The sequence below is a fragment of the Sorex araneus genome, chromosome 4 (genome assembly GCF_027595985.1).
Source record: "Sorex araneus isolate mSorAra2 chromosome 4, mSorAra2.pri, whole genome shotgun sequence".
NCBI lineage: Eukaryota > Metazoa > Chordata > Mammalia > Eulipotyphla > Soricidae > Sorex > Sorex araneus.
In genome coordinates, this window is record NC_073305.1 from 76,322,600 (window position 1) to 76,338,939 (window position 16,340).

A 16,340-nucleotide genomic window follows, 5' to 3' on the forward strand; every position below is an offset into this window, starting at 1 on the left:
TGGTACTCACGGCCTACTCTTGGTGCTGTGCTCTGGACTCACTCCTGGCGGTGCTCAGGGGAACATATAAGGTGCTGGGGATCAATCCTGGGTCGGCCACATGCAAGGCAAGTGCCCTGCCCACTGTAGCATCACTCTGGACACTTCTCTTTTTAAAGAAACACAAATGGCAACATTCCTTGTGCATACTCTGTGTTTACTCCCCTCCACTTAATATCTACTGGTGTTTGTTTCATATTGGTTCATAGGAGCCCCGTTATTTTATTTTATTTTATTTTTTTTATTTTTGGGTCATACCCGGCAATGCTCAGGGGTTACTCCTGGCTCTTGCACTCAGGAATCACTCCTGGCAGTGCTCGGGGGACCATATAGGATGCTGGGAATTGAACCTGGGTCAGCCACATGTGAGGCGAGGGCCCTGCCCACTCTCCTATCACCCCGGTCCACACTCCCAGCAATTCTGCAGTGAGAGGGGCCATTTGGTCCCAGGGGGCAAACTCTGGGCCTGTTCTTGACCCCGTGCACACTCTCTCCAGCCCCGAGCTCAAGTATTAGTTCACCTTTTTTGTGTGGTTTGGGGACCCCACCTGGAGGGATGTGGCGGGCTACTCCCAGTTTTGTGCTCGGGAGTCCAGTAGGGTCAGGAGGACACAGGGACTCGACCACCTCCTGTGTGCTCGGCTCTCTGAGCCCCGGGCTTGTACCCTTGCACCCCTCGGGGCAGGGCGCCCTCCCCCACGCGTGGCAGAAACAGAGACACCCAGGCCCAGCCCTGTCCTCCTTGTCAGGTGACAGCTGCAGCCCTTGAAAGGCGGAACCGCCCCCCTCCCACCCACCCCCCGCCCTGGGGAGCCCCAGCTCGTCCCCAGCTCCCCCTCCCCACGCTCCCACGCACAGCCCCGGGCACCCGCCCGAGCCTTTCCCCAAACCTTCCTTCTCAGTTCCCAGAAAGCTCTAGGTGCTCTGAGGTCTGGTCAGAACCGTGAGCCCTGGCGCCCGCACCCCCCTGGGCAGGCATGTCCGGGAGCACTGTCCCTCGCCGCCCTCCTCTGGGGACAGGCCTGGCTCTCCGGCCATGCCCCAGCCGCAGCTCTGCTCCCCTGGTTCCCGGAGGGAGCATATGGCCCCAGAGGGGGCATCTCCAGGGCCAGTGGTTCCCCGGGGCTCTCATGCCCTACGGTGCTCCGCCGTCCTCCCCAGATCCCGGGGAGATGCTTGTGTTTGCCCCCCAGACCCACTCCCCACCCCCAGGTGCAGGTGGCTCGGACCAGCTTCCCCAGCAGCATCACAGGGCGGAAGACAAGGTGCCATGGGGGGCTCCCCAGAGGCGGGGAGGGGGATCCTGCAGCCCCTCTGACCACTGCCCTTTCCTCCAGAAGCCGCCACACCCACAGCCACACTGCTCTGGGCTCTCTCCTGCTCGGCAGTCTGTCAGCCTGCAGGGGCGCCCGAGCCCAGGGCTACCCTGCTTGGCATGCCAGAGCCCTGGGGCCCCTTCCCGGCTCCGCATGGTCCTCCACACTCCTGCTCAGACTGGGCATACCACATGTGGCTGACTCTGGGGTGGCTGGACAGATGAGGGGACAATCTAGGTAGAGGCTTAGAACTGTGCCAGGTTTGATCCCTGGCATCCCATATGGTCCCCAGAGCCTCCTACGTGTGACTCCTGAGCATTGCTGGGTGTGGCCTCCAAACCCAAAAATTAAAAAAAAAAAATTCATCACTCCACTCGGGGGCTGGAGTGATAGCACAGCGGGTAGGGTGTTTGTCTTGCACACGGCCGACCCGGGTTCGATTCCCAGCATCCCATAGGGTCCCCTGAGCACCACCAGGAGTGATTCCTGAGTGCAGAGCCAGGAGTCAGCCCTGTGCATCGCCGGGTGTTACCCAAGAAGAAAAAAAAATGTTGACACTTAAGGGGGCTAGAGAGAGTACAGCAGGTAAAACCTGTCCACAGCCGACCCGGGGTGGGTCCCCAGCACCCCGAATGGGCCCCTGAGCCCTGCCCGGAATGAGTCCTGAGCATAGAGCCCTGAGTGTGGCCCCGAAACAAATAACTTTGGACACTTGGTGCCTGGAAAGTCAGTCCAGGTGTTCAGACCCTTCCTTGCCCCAGCTGACCCAGTTTGACCTCTAGCATCTCTTCTCCAGAGTCCTGCCAGGAGTGACCCCCTTGAGCACAGAGCCAGGAGTAAGCCCTGAACACTGCCAGGTGTGGCCTGAACCCCGACCCCCTGTCCCCCCCCCAGAAAACCTGTGTATGCCCAGGCATGGCACATGGCCAGCTGCTCCTTCCTCTTCCCGGCCTCCTGGAACAGGAGGGGCGGCCCCGGCCACTGCAGCCAGGGCCCTGGGGCAGGGCAGGGCCAGTGCTTCAGCTCCTGCTGGGCCCTGAGACCTGAGCAGGGCACTTGGCCTGTGGGATTCTGGCTCCTCACTGGCCAGCTGGGGCGGTTCCGTGGGGCCCTGGGCGGAAGCGCTTCTTGGGCTGGGCTCTGGGCCCCGGCTAGAAATGTGAGTTCTCAGGCCCCGCCCCAGTGTGAATCAGGAGCCCTGGGGACAAGTCCCGGCAAACATGTGTTTCGACAAGTCTTCAGTGCTTCTGCGGCAGGCTGTCGTGGGGTGGGGAGGGCCGTTCCCCGCCCCAGTGCTAGGGTCACTTCTGGCTGTGCCAGGGGGCTGGGGCGCTGGGATCCAGCCGGTGTCAAGTCCGTTCAAGGAAAATGCCTTTGGGTTTCACTTTGGAGCCAGATGTGGTGGTGCTCAGGGCTGACTCCTGTTCTCAGTGCTCCGGGGACCAAATGGGGTGCTGGGGATCAAACCTGAGTCAGCCGCGTGCAAAGTGAACTCCCTCCCTGCCGCACTACCTCTCCAGCCCCGAGAGCGATCATGAGTGGAAAACGTTCTTGTTCTGGGGGCCACACCTGGCCATGCCCAGGGCTCACTCTTGGCTGTACACTCAGGGATCACTCCTGGCGGGGCTCCGTGGTGCGAGAGATCGAACCTGTGTTGGTTACAGGCAAGGCACGTGCCCTGCCCACTGTACCATCTCTCCGGCCCCTGAACTGCTTTCTTGTAGCAGGCAGAAGTGGGTTGACAGTGCTCTCTATGTTCAGTGGCACGTCACGTCAAGTGGTCGCCACTCAGATACTGGCCGAGTGTGTGACTCTCACGCCCGTAGTGCCGAGGAACCAGAGGACAGATACGGCACGTTACCTCCAGGCCAGCGCTGCCCCTTCTGCTCCAAGGATTTGGAGTTGGGGAGGGGACCTCTGGGGCCCCAAGAGAAAGCCTGGGGCTCCCTGGCTCAGCCCCCACCCTGGGCTCAGCCTCCCTCCCTCCCCACACCCCTGGTCGCTCCCAGGCATCAGTCCACAGCCACTCTGCTGAAAGCCAGTCCAAACCGGCCCGTTTATTTCCCCAGCCACACAGGTGAGAGCCACCCTTGGGTGCCGCCCCAGAGCCAGATACAGCCAGAAGCCCGTGCTCCCCTCCCCGGCCTTCACAGCAGCTACACTCCGAGAACCGCTGTGGGGGGGGGGGGGGCGGGCGGAGCAGTAAGAGGAAGGGGGCAGCCCGGCTCCAGGAGGGCTTTGCTTCCAAAGCATCCCGAGTGCCCCCCCAAACTCTCTCCCTGAGATGTGCTGCCTGTCATCCTCACAGCCTTAATGACCAGGCGTCTTGCCCCAGAGGGGACTGTGGGCGGGAGATGTCGCACAGCACGGAATGCAGCCTCTGCAGGCCACACGCCCGGCTCCCTCCCCGGCACTGTGTGACCCCCAGACAGTGAGCCAGGAATACCCCCATAGTAGCACGGCATATGCTCTTTCCCCCCGCCCCCCAAAAAAATCCCAAAGGGAAGTGGCACCAAGCTGCTGGCTACCAGCCACACCCCTGCGGTAAGCCCTCCCAACCCCTCCCCTCTGGGCCCCTTCGGCCCACTACCTGAAGACGGGCGGGATACTGGAATACTGCTTCCCACTACGTCTGCTGGCGTGCTCCGGTGCACACCGTCATTTTCAGTGAAGGGGCTACACCTCGTGGTGCTAGGCTGGATTCAGGGGTCCCCACTATTTGGTGTTTGGGCCCTTTAGTACTAGGGGGTCTCCCAGGGCTGAGACTGCTGGGACTGACCTCAGGGCCTTACACACACGAGTCGCCAACCTCCCGACATCTACTGTGCTCTGAGTGGCCATGCCACCACTCCCAACTCTCTAGCACGTTCCCCACCTACAGCCAACTCCACCCAGACCACCTGCCTCCTCTCCGTGCTCCCCAGACCACAGTGAGGGCTCCGTGATACCAAGGGCTGGGAGTGAGGTTCCTTCCGGGCCCCACACAGGACGAGCCCCAGCACCCCTGGGTGCCCGGGCCCAGTTCCCTAATGGAGAACTGAAGAGAGCTGAGGCTTCCTCTGCTGCCTCCCACCCCACACTTGCTCCGTCTCCCCTTTCTAGAGCTTTCTAGCCCGCCCCTCGCAGCAGCTCCTCGACACCTGCACGTCTAGTCCAGGCATCACCTTCTGGTGGCGTATGGTGGACTGGGAGATCACCCACCAAGAGTGCCCCGCACCCCCGACCCCTTACGCCCCCTTTCCCAGCCCCTGCCCCGCCCCTCCTCGCTGTGGAACCTGCTCGGGGGGGCCCGCTTGTCCAGTGCTGCCCAGAAGCCCTGCTACCAGCTAAGTACATCTGCCCCCACCCCACCCCCACTCCTCACCTTCCCCGGGGCCCTGCTCCTTGCTGGTTGCCACTCTGTATTCAGGGAACATGACCCCCCCCCCCACCATGTCTGTGCCACGCCCTCCGAAAAAGCAGGTGTCCAGATTGGCCCCTTAGGCTGGCACTGAGAGCGCTGGGCTCAGGACATGGATTTCCGATGGGTGCCCGAGTAGGCGTAGGAGATGGGGTGACGCGTGCCCGGCCTCACGGTGAACGTGTTGATGGGGCTTCCGTAGTGAGGAGTGCCGTGGGGAGTCCTGCGGGCGAGGGGAGAAGGAAAGAAGGGAGGTTAGTACCTGCAGCCAGTGGGGTGCTCCCCACCCCGCACCCCTGCCAGGGCCCGAGAGGGAGAGAGAGGTGAGTGCTGTGGTGCCTGCCCCCACAAGTCCCAAACTGTCAACCCCGTGTGTGTGTTGGGGGGGGAGTGGCGAGGGAGGCAGGGACCCCCAGCCAGCAGCTCCGACTCCCCGGCAGACTGGGGAGGATGCGTCTACTTGGAGCTGCACCACCTGGCCAGGCCTGGGTCTGATTCGCTTTCTATGGGTGCTGGAAGAATGAGCCTACCGGGCAGCCGGGGGACGGGGCAGGATGGTGGACGGAGCCAAGGCCGCGGCGGGGGGGGGGGGGGGGACGCGCGCTACTGCAGGGGGTGCGGCCCGCCCCTGCGCTCACCTGGCGGGCCCGGGCGCATAGCCGAAGTCGCCCGCGGGCGCCGGGCCCCGGGGCTCCCCGCGGGCGGCGCCCTCCAGCGACATCCTGCGCGCGTGCAGCCCACCCGGGGCCGCGCGGCCGGCCGAGTGGACGCGCCGCATCTCGGGGCCGGCGGGCGGCGGGCCGAAGCAGTTGGGGGTGCTGAGGCTGCGCGCCGTGGCCCCGCGGGGCGGCGCGGGCCGCGGGAGCTCCCCGACGTACAGGCGCTTCTTGATGAGCGAGCGGCCCGTGCCCGAGCCGCGCTCCCGGGCCCCCGCGCGGCCGGACAGCGCGGCCAGGCCGCCGGGCCGCGGCGGGGACCCCCGCACGGCCCGGGGCGGCGGCGCGGGCTCGCTGCAGAACTCGGGCGGCGGCGGGATGAGCCCGAAGCCGAACTCGGGCTCCTCGGCCGCGTCGGCGTCGTCGCTGTCCCCGCCCCTGCGGGACGGCGAGGGCGGGGACGAGAAGGACTTGGGCGGCAGGGGCCCCCGCGCGGCCGCGGGCCGCTCCTGCGTCCAGCCGTCGGCGTCCCGGTGCGCCGGGGGCCTCCACGGGGCGCTGGCCTTGGGGACCACCGTGAAGGAGTTGGGCCGGCTCTGGGAGTAGAAGATGCTGTCGGAGGCCTCGGGCGGGCCGCCGCTCTGGCCCCGCAGGCTGCCGGGCAGGGAGGAGCGGCCCAGCGCGGACCCCCCGGGCCGGCCCTTCTGCGCCCGCTGCCGCGCGGCCAGCAGCAGGGCCATAGGCGAGCCGCGCTCCACCACCTCGCCGGTCACGGGGTGCCGGAGGACCTCGTCCTGCGGGGGCGCCTGCCGGCGGGAGCTGTCCAGGGGGCCACGGGGCGGCTGGGGCAGGCCGGCCTGTTTCTTGGGCGGGAGGGCAGGAGATGAGAGGGCCTCGGGGGGCCGCTCTTCTGCCTCTGCGGAGTCCAGCAGCACCGGCTTCTTCCAGTGTCCAGCGGCCGCACCCGGGGTCTTCTCGGCCGTCCGCCAGGGCGGCGTGGAGGGCAGGGGCGCGGCTTTGGGCGGAGAAGCCGACCGGGGGGCCGCGGGGGTCTCCGGGGGCCGCTCTTCTGCCTCTGCGGAGTCCAGCAGCACCGGCTTCTTCCAGTGTCCAGCGGCCGCACCCGGGGTCTTCTCGGCCGTCCGCCAGGGCGGCGTGGAGGGCAGGGGCGCGGCCTTGGGCGGAGAAGCCGACCGGGGGGCCGCGGGGGTCTCGGGGGGCCGCTCTTCTGCCTCTGCGGAGTCCAGCAGCACCGGCTTCTTCCAGTGTCCAGCGGCCGCACCCGGGGTCTTCTCGGCCGTCCGCCAGGGCGCCGTGGAGGGCAGAGGCGCGGCCTTGGGCGGAGAAGCCGACCGGGGGGCCGCGGGGGTCTCGGGGGGCCGCTCTTCTGCCTCTGTGGAGTCCAGCAGCACCGGCTTCTTCCAGTGTCCAGCGGCCGCACCCGGGGTCTTCTCGGCCGTCCGCCAGGGCGGCGTGGAGGGCAGGGGCGCGGCTTTGGGCGGAGAAGCCGACCGGGGGGCCGCGGGGGTCTCGGGGGGCCGCTCTTCTGCCTCTGCGGAGTCCAGCAGCACCGGCTTCTTCCAGTGTCCAGCGGCCGCACCCGGGGTCTTCTCGGCCGTCCGCCAGGGCGCCGTGGAGGGCAGAGGCGCGGCCTTGGGCGGAGAAGCCGACCGGGGGGCCGCGGGGGGCGCGGCGCCGGCCGGCCTGGACAGCCGCCCGCCCTCCGGCCTGTGCTCGGGGCTCCGGCCGCCGGCCGGCCGCGGCTTGGGGGGCAGCGCGCCCGGCCCGGGCTTGGCGTCGCGCTCGGCCGAGGACAGCCGGGCCTCCAGCTCGCTCCTGATCTGCCGCACGCTGGGCGCCGGAGGGTCCTGGGGCGCGTAGTCCACGGGGGGCAGGGCCGGCCCCGGGCTGGTCTCCCTCTCCTGCGGGCCCGGGGGCGGCCCCGTCCTTGGCGTCGGGGGGTCCTTGGGGGGCCCCGGCCGCTGGTCCCGCCCGCACAGGTAGGCGGCCAGCTCGCTGCGCAGCTTCTCCATCTGCCCGGGGTCCCAGGAGCCCGCGTCGGGGGCCGCGGGGGCGGCCGTGTGCTCCGGGCTGGGGGGCCGGGGCTTCGGCTTGGGGGCCGGAGAGCTGGATTTGGGGGTCTTCGGAAGGCTTTCGGGGGCTGCTGCGGGGAGCGGGGGTGCCGGGGGCGGGAGCGGGGGTGCGGGCGGGGGCGGGGGCGGGGCCTCGCCCTTCCTGGGACTGGCGGGGTCCGCCGAGCGGGGCTCCCGGGACTCCCCCGGGCCGGCCGACTCGGGGGTGCTGTCCGAGGGGGCGTGCGCGGCGGCGCGGATGTGGAAGCTGGGGGGCAGTGGGAGCCGGCTGGGGGCCTGCCTGGGGCGCCCCTCCTCCTCCGGAGGGGAGTCCTGGGTTTCCGGAACCGGGATGGACGAGGTCCGCACCGGGGTCGGGGGAGGCACTTTGGGGGAGCGGGGGAATGTGAGGTGGGGGTCGGGCTTCGGGCTCCCCTTGGGCTCTGCCGGGCTCCTGGGGGGGCTGCCGCCGGGGCCCTCCGGCTGTCGCCCATTCAGGGCCACCTCGGACTTCCACTTGGTGACACCGCCGGGCGGGAAGGGGCGAGTCCCCGCCGCCCGCGGGGACACTGGGGCCGGGGGTGCGGGCGCGGGCAAGGGCGGGGGCGCTGGGATGGCCAGGGGCGGGGCGGGGGGGATGAAGTCAGGAGGGGTGGGCGTGGAGGGGGAGGGGAGCGCGGGGCCGGGGGCCGCGGCCCCCAGCCCTGGGGGTGTAGGTGGGGCCACACTGGGCGGGGAGGGAGGCTCCAGGAGCAGGGGCGGTGGGGGCGGGGCCGTGGGAGGGGGCGGCGGGGGTGGGGACTCCCCTCCAGGCGGCGAGGCGTCCAGGTCCACTGGCGGCCGCGGGGCCGGGCCCGGGGGAGGCGGCGGGATGAGCGGGTCCAGGCCATAGTGCCCAGGCCGCAGGTCCCCCACGGAGCTGTACAGGCGGAGGTTCCCGTTGACCAGTGGGCCTGCAAGGAGGGAGAGGGGAGGTGAGGAGGGCACGAGGCCCCTTCTGTGCAGCGGGGGGTGGGGGTCCCCGGGGGGCTTCGAAGCCCCCTCCCCAACCCAACCAGGGAATTCCCAGCCAAGGAATGTGTCCAGGCCAGAGCTGTCCCGAAAGGCTCCCCCGTGGTCCCCGGGAGCCTCTGGAATGTTCTACCTGTGCCTGATCACTCCCACTCTGCCCAGCTGGAAGCCAGTGTCCACTGACAGCCTCTGGCAAGTTCAGTGGGAGATGGCGGGAGGCCAGGGCTGAGGCCCCTCACCCTCTCCACCCCTCTAAGTGACCCCTTTATCCCTTGAGTCTCCCCCTTTTGAGTCGGCCTTTGGTTTCTCACAGGGGCTGCGGGGTGCAGAGCCAAAACGACCAGGGTTCAAAGCCCACTCTGCCACTTAGCAGACGGGGTGCCTTGGAGGCATTAATTAACCTGGCTGAGCCTCGGTTTCATCATCTAGGAAATGGGCAGATTGTCCGTGCGGTCTCATAAAGCTGCTGTAGGGTAACACGGGAGACTCGCTTAGGTGCAGGGAAAGGGCTGGGTCCAGAGCTTGGCAGGTAACGAACAGTGAGTGCAGACAGAGGCAGACAGACTCTCGGACTCCCGGGAGTGAGGGACAGGTGAGAGATGCAGTTCCTGCTCCCTGAAGACCCGGGAGCTACCAGGAACCCAGATGTCCACCTCCCAGCACATACATTCCAGACTGCGGGTCCGTGCGGAGTGTGACCTGGCCAGGGTGCAAAGGTGCTGATGGAGGCCCAGGCTCTAGGGCCCAGCCCCAGCCCCCTGCCCAGAGTCTGCAGACCTCCAGGACCCTGGGGACAGTGTCTCTGAGGGACCCTCTCTTGGTTGCTAGCAAGGAAAATCTGCCCCGCCCTCCGACCCCGAAGATCACATCTGTGGGGCCGAAGCAACAGTACCAGTGTGTAGGGTGTTTGCCTGGCATGTGACAGCCCATATGGTCCCCGAGCACCGCCAAGAGGGTTCCTGAGTGCAGAGCCACGAGCAACCCCTGAGCATGGGAGTGAGCCAAAAAGCAAACAAACAAAAAGGTCAGGCTGAAGGGCAGTGGCATGGCAGGGGTGGGGGCGGGGCAGCAACCGATCCACCAGCCCTGATGCCCGGAGCCAAACGGCAGGTCAGCAAAACCCTGGCTCTCCTTGGCATACGGACTGAACGCAGGGCTCAGTCCCTGGCGACGCTCGCCCTCCACCCACTCCACTCCTGGTGGGGTGGAGGGGGAGCCCAAGTATTAACCGTCAGACCTGCACAGCCAGGATGACTATCTCTGGGGCTCGGCCCCGAGTCCTCGAGCACTACTGCACAGAGCAACCCAGAAAACTCAAGGCCGCCTAAAGCTATTTTGTTGCTCTTTGTTTTCCTGGAAGGAGGCTCCTGGCCTGTGGAGGTCACTCAGGGTGGATGAAACCAGTCCCCGCTGCACCCCCCTCCCCGTCCCCCGGGGCAAAGCCTGCTCCCTGCCCTTCGAGCCCTCTCGGTGTTTTTAATTCTCTGGGCCACACTCCAAGGTGCTCAGGTCCCTGAGTTCGGGGACCCCCAGGATCACAGTGCTCTGGGGTGAGCGGCTGGCAGGTAGCGGCTGGACCCACACATGTCAGGGAGCCGCTTCCCGGCCCCTGGAGCCGCGTCTCCCCGACCTCGAGAGCGGGAACACAGCATGTCAGTGAGCGACTGCCACTTTCGGGGAGGCGTGATCTGGGGAGAGGAAATCAGAGGGCGGCTGGGCTGCTGTCCAGCCAGGGCCCGAGAAGATGGCAGAGGAGGTGTCCAAGCAAGTGAGGGGGGAGGGAGGGGCACCGGCCCGCGGCGGGGGGGAGGTGGTGGGGCGTCAGGGGAGCCAAGGAGACAGGGCCAAACTCCCAGTCCTGCGGGAGATTTTTCTTTGTGTGACAAATCAGGGGGAGGTTTTGTTGGTTTTCAGGGGGGAGAGGGGTGTCACACTTGGCGGTGCTCAGGGGCTATTCCTGGCACAGGGCTCAGAGGTCACGCCCAGCAGTGCTCGCAGGACCCTGCAGTGCCAGGATTCAGCTTGGGGCTCCCCTGCCTGTGCTCCATCATGGCAGGTTTTGAGCTGAGAAGGGACTTGCCTGTGCCACGGGCTCCTTGAGCTGTCCCTGTGCTGCAGGTCACTGGCAGCGAGGGGAAGCGGTTCAGGGCCCACCTTTCCTCCTCCCAGTTGCCCTCGGCCCCTCGCCCTGCCACTGCTACCCACCCACTCCCACCACTGCAGCCCCGACCCCAGGGGACCTGTGGACTTGGCTCTGGCCCAGGAGGGAGCAGCACCGATGTGGGGCGCGAGGAGGAAGGAAAGAGCGCCAAGACCCCCGCCCAAGCCCTGGTCCTCCTACCTGTCACTTCTTTGTCTGCAAAGTCTTCTGGGACGGACGGGGTGGGCACAGCCAGTCCATGGTTCTCCTGGGCATTCTGCACGGGAGCAGAGAGGTTAGTGGGCAGGCAGAGAGGAGCAGTTCCTTCCCGGACGGCTTTAAACTCGACAGTGATGCTGATGGCTGCCGAACCCATGACTCCGGAAAGCGGAAAGCTCGAGGCTCGTAGGCGTGGAGAGCCCGAGGTACTGAGGCATCACCGCCCTGAAGGAAATATGCTATTAGCTGCTGGCAAACCTTGGTTTGCATCGGTGTCTTGATATATATATATATATATATTTTTCTTATTGAGGTCACACCGGGCGATGCTCAGGGCTGACTCCTGGCTCTGCACTCAGGAATCACTCCTGGAGGTGCTCGGGGGACCATATGGGATGCTGGGAATGGAACCCGGGTCGGCTGCGTGCAATGCAAACGCCCTACCCGCTGTGCTATTGCTCCAGCCCACTGTCGGTGTTTTGAGTGTTTCTGCTTCTTCTTCATCATGATTTTGGTTCTTGTGCCACACCCAGCAGTGCAGTGGGGGAGTGGGTCACTCCTGGCAGTGCCAGGGCTGGAACCCAGGGCTCATCACTCGAAGTGTGCACTGCGGCCCTCTGAGCATCTCCCAGGCCTGTGTGGGTTTCTCGTGAATCCATAGCAGGATTGTACTCCCTGCTCACGGGAGGCATACTAGCGCCTGCATGGATGACACGGCCTGTCACACTCAGGAATGAGGTGCCAGCATTCTATCTGGCATCGTTTGTTTATTTGGGTTTGGGGCCACACCCGGGGGCACTCAGGGTTTACTCGGGGCTCTTTGTGCAGGGATCACTCCTAGCAGTGCCCAGGAGACCATACATGGTGCCAGGGATTGAAATCAGAGTTGGCCGTGTGCAAGGTAAAGTGCCTTACCCCTTATACTATCTCCCTGGCACCTCTGTTGGCATTTTAAACCAAGACTGCATGGTACTAAATGGAAAAGTTGTCTGCTATTTGCAGTATAATGCTGAAACAAGAAGGAAAAGCGTCGCCTTGAGTGTGCATCTGGCGACTCCGAGTTTTCACTCCTCTGGGTGTGTCCAAAGTGCCCTGGGTGGTCACAGACCTCCGTGAGGAGGCGGAGCTGCACAGACACACTCAAACAGCCACTGGCTGCCTCTGGATGCGATTTCAACTAAAATAGCACCAGGGGCTGGAGCTCCCCCACAATGCCCCCCGAGCGCAGACCCAGGAGTAAGCCCTGAGCACTGCTGGGTGTGGCCCAGAAACCAAACCGAACCAACCAACAGAACCTGGAGAGCCCGAAGGGTGGAATAAATGCCTTATAGACATGGCACCTAGGCGTTCAGCCTGCAGGCCAGCGTGGCCCCTGGGTGGGCCTCTGGGCCGAGCAGCCCACAGCACAGCCCGGAAGATCCGAATATGTAAAACACGACGGGCAGAACCCGCAGCGCCTCCCCACACTAACCGCAAGCTAAAGGCAGGACCCTTTGGCCAGCCTTCCCTCGTTCCTCCCTTCCACTGGGGACTCGAAGAAACATACGGAAACAGCAGTGCCCTGGGATACTTGGAGCCCTCTGATGCCCTCTGATCAGCAGACCACAATAGGTTTACACAGCTGCCCGCTTATACATATTAATTTGCATTTTTCCCCAGAGCTGCACTCGCCCCACCCCCGCCCTCATAGGCAGGCAAAGTGCCCTGCAGAAGTGCGTCTGTGTGTGTGTGTGTGTGTGTGTGTGTATGTGTGTGTGTGTGTGTGTTTCTTTTTGGGTCACACCCGGTGATGCTCAGGAATTATTCCTGGCGGTGCTCAGGGGACCATAGGTGTTGCTGGGAATCGAACCCGGGTTGGCCGTGTGCAAGGCAAATGCTCTACCTGCTGTGCTATTGCTCCAGCCTCTCCATCTCGCGTCTGATTCCCACTCACCAGTGTCGGCAGCCCACGTCCTGGCTTCCAGCCCAGAGTTCAGTCTTTAGCCTCCAAGCTGCTAGTGGTCAGGCTGTGTCCTTCCTGCCCCCCATTGCTAAGTACTGCCCCTACCTCTGGGCTCAAACACCCCCCCTCTGCCCTGTGGACAAGAGTCTAGACCCCCTGACCAGATGAGATGACCAGAAGCGTTTGGTGGTGGCTCGTCTGAAACCTGCGTGCCCCCGGCTCTGCCCCCAGGTCTGTGGCGCTCACACTCTGGATTCTTTGCTTCTCTAAACCCACATCCTGGGACCGAGGAGATTGTACAGGAGTAAGGTGATTGCCTTGCAGGCAGCTGACCCTGGTTCTCTCTTTCTCTGGCATTCCGTAATGGTCTCCTGAGCACTGGCTGGAGTGATCCTGAACACAGAGCCAGGTGTACGCCCGAAACACCACTAAGTACGCCACCCCACACCCCAAACGCCCCCCCCCAAGGGGAAAAACTCTCATCCTGTAGAGTTGGGAAGGTAGTTCGGCAATGGATCGCTTGCCTTGCGTAGGTGAGGTGCTGGGTTCCACCCCTAGCATCACACAGAGAGGGGGTGGGTGGAAAGGTGGGTGAGAGATAGTACAGGGGGTGAGGTGCTTGTCTTGCACACGGCGGACTCCGGTTCAATCCGGGCATCTCATATAGTCTTCAAGCACCAACAGGAGTGAGTCCTGAGCACAGAGCCAGGAGTAACCACTGAGATGGGGTGTAGTCCTCCCCCACGGTGGGGGGGGGCAGGGAATAAGACAGAGAGATAATACAGTGGATGCACACAGTCAACCTGGGTTTGATCCTGGGCATGCTGTACGGTCCCCCGAGCTTTGCCAGGAAAGACCCCTGAGTACAGGGCCACTGGAGCAGGGCGGGGCTGTGGGGCCAAAGAAATAGTCCTGGGGTTAAGGCTCTCGGCTTGCATCCCCTGCCCCTAGCTAGACTCTACCACCAGGGGTCACTCCAGATCACAGAGCCAGGAATACCCCCTGAGCAGCACAGAGGTAGCCCAAACACAATAATGATGATGATGATGATAATTAAAAAAATAAAAAACAGTGAGTCAGATGTCTGAGCTTTTTACTTGAGGGTGGGGGGGATGCAGCTACACCCAGCGATGCTCAGGGTTACTCCTGGCTCTGCACTCAGAAATTACTCTTGGCAATGCACAGGGGACCCTATGGGACACCAGGGATCGAACCCAGGTTGTCTGCACGCCAGGCAAGCACCCTCCTGGCTGTCCTGCTCCAGTGCCAGAGGGCCCCCAGCAGCACCAGATAAGGTCCTGGGAACAAAAGCCAAACGAACCGCTTTTCCTTCAGGGATCAGTGGAGGTGGAGAGAGGGGAAGAGGGCTCCCTCGGGGAGGGATGACAGCTTTGGGAAGGTGCTAAGAACACTGGCTTCGGTTTCCGTGGGCCGGGCTTGAATGCCAGTGAGTGACTGCAAGTCCCTTGAACCCAATGAAACGATGATAAAAACTGAATCTCCCTTGAACCCATCATCAAAGCAGCAGAGGGAAGCGGAGAGAAACCGGAATCCACTCCGTCTAGAGAGGCTGGGGAGATCAAACGATGCCACACACAAAACACACTTCGCTCCTGGCACATAGTAAAAGGCCAGTAAACACCAGCAGTGCTCATTACGGAGGAGTCCTGTCTTGTCCTTGCGAGTCCTCGCCTGGCCTGGTGGGGCCGCCCCACCATGCCCCCAGCTCACAGCTCTGGCTTCCTGGTCATTCTGGGTTCTGCCCTGCGCCCTCCTGTGGCACGGGTGCTGCCTGGAGCAGGAACCAGGTCTCTGTTACTGTTTTTTGTTTGTTTGTTTTTAACTTTTTGGGTCACACCTGGCGATGCTCAGGGGTTACTCCAGGCTCTGCACTCAGGAATTACTCCTGGCGGTGCTCGGGGGGCCCGATGGGATGCTGGGAATCGAACCGGGTTGGCCGCGTGCAAGGCAAAGGCTATCAGAGCACAGTGGCTATCATACCACTGTGCTATCACTCCGGCCCCCTACTGTTTTGTTTTGTTTTGTTTTTTCAATTTTCTGGGTCACACTCCGGGGTTTTCAGTGCTGACTCCTGAGTCTGTGCTCAGGAATCTCTCCTGGGTGCTTGGGGGACCAAATGGGGATGCTGGGGATCGAACCCAGGTCAGCCGCGTGCAAAGCAAACACCCTTCCCACTGTGCTCCCGTTCCAACTCCAGGAACCAGGCTTTACTGTTTGTTCACCAGTGGGTAATGGTGCTGGCCCTCCTCGCTTCATGACTGAAACACATTATAATTTTTAAAAATTTATGTATTTATTTACTTATTTATTGCTTTTCGGGGCCACACCCGGTGATGCTCAGCTCCTGGTTGTGCACTCAGGGAGCACTCCTGGCAGGCTCAGGACCATACATGGGCTAGGGCTGGCATCAGGGTTGACTATGTGAAAGGCAAGAGCCCTACCCACTGTGCTATCTCTCTGGCCCCTAAACACATTTTTTTTTTTTGCTTTTTGGGTCACACCCAGCAATGTATAGGGGTTACTCCTGGCTCTGCACTCAGGAATTACTCCTGGCAGTGCTCGGGGGACCATATGGGATGCTGGGAATCGAACCCGAGTTGGCCGCATGCAAGGCAAATACCCTGCCCGCTGTGCTATCACTCCAGCCCCAACATTTTTTATTTATTGTTTTATGCTTTTCTTTGCCACCCTTTCCTCCGCTCTGCCCTTGTGAGGACAGAGGTGGCACGTACGCTGGGCTGTGGTGTGATTCGGTTTACACAGGCCACTGAGGCACTGCCGGAAGTGGCTCCTGGGAACTGTATGTGGTGCTGGGGATCAAACCTGGGTTGGCTACAGCTGGCGTCTTACCTCCTGTGCTGTTTCCAGTGCCTATTGTTTCGTTCTGGCAATGGGCCTCCTAAGCAGTGCTCAGGGGTCCACGCCCCGTCACACACGATCTGGCTCTGTTCAGTACTTGGGGCTGAGGCAGGCTGCTCAGGCCCAGAGGTGCAGGGGCCACCAGGGTGCTGAGGTCAGACAGCACTGGGGGTTGAGCCCGGGCCCTACGCGTGCCCGGCCTGTGCTCCAGCCCTTAAGCTGGCTCTCTAGACCTCTTATTTTCTTTGTTTTTCAGAATTCTCTCCCTTTTTATTTTCTAAGTGTTATTCTCTCCCCCTTACCCGTGAGATACACAGCTACAAAGTTGTTCATGATTGGGTTTCAGTGATACAATTACATTTCCCACCACCAATGTCCCCCGTTTCCCTCCTGCCACCCCCCACAGCCTCCCTCTATGGCAGACACTAGGCACTGTTCTCTCCCTCTCTCTCCATCTCCCCCTCTCCTTCCTCCCCCTCCCTCTCTCTTTCTCTCTTCCTCTCTCTCTCTCCCTCTCTCTTTTCTCCTCTCTCCCTCTCTCTCTCTCCCTTTATTTTTATTTATTTATTTATTTGCTTTTTGGGTCACACCCGGCAATGCACAGGGGTTACTCCTGGCTCTGCACTCAGGGATTACTCCTGGCGGTGCTCGGGGGTACCATATGG

The 16,340-nt window shown here is 63.2% G+C and overlaps 1 protein-coding gene across 1 annotated transcript in view; it reads right to left on the minus strand.

Annotated features, from left to right (window-relative positions):
• Window positions 1-4,805: 4,805 nt before the first annotated feature.
• C4H6orf132 (chromosome 4 C6orf132 homolog) overlaps window positions 4,806-16,340 on the minus strand; it is a 37,076-nt gene continuing 25,541 nt past the window's right edge. The window contains exons 3-6 of the mRNA XM_055136684.1: window positions 10,836-10,911; window positions 8,628-8,633; window positions 5,394-8,436; window positions 4,806-4,978 (exon numbers count right to left, since the gene is read on the minus strand). Coding sequence (XP_054992659.1) covers window positions 4,861-4,978; window positions 5,394-8,436; window positions 8,628-8,633; window positions 10,836-10,911 — 3,243 coding nt within the window. The 3' untranslated portion in view covers window positions 4,806-4,860. The remainder of the gene's footprint in view (window positions 4,979-5,393; window positions 8,437-8,627; window positions 8,634-10,835; window positions 10,912-16,340) is intronic.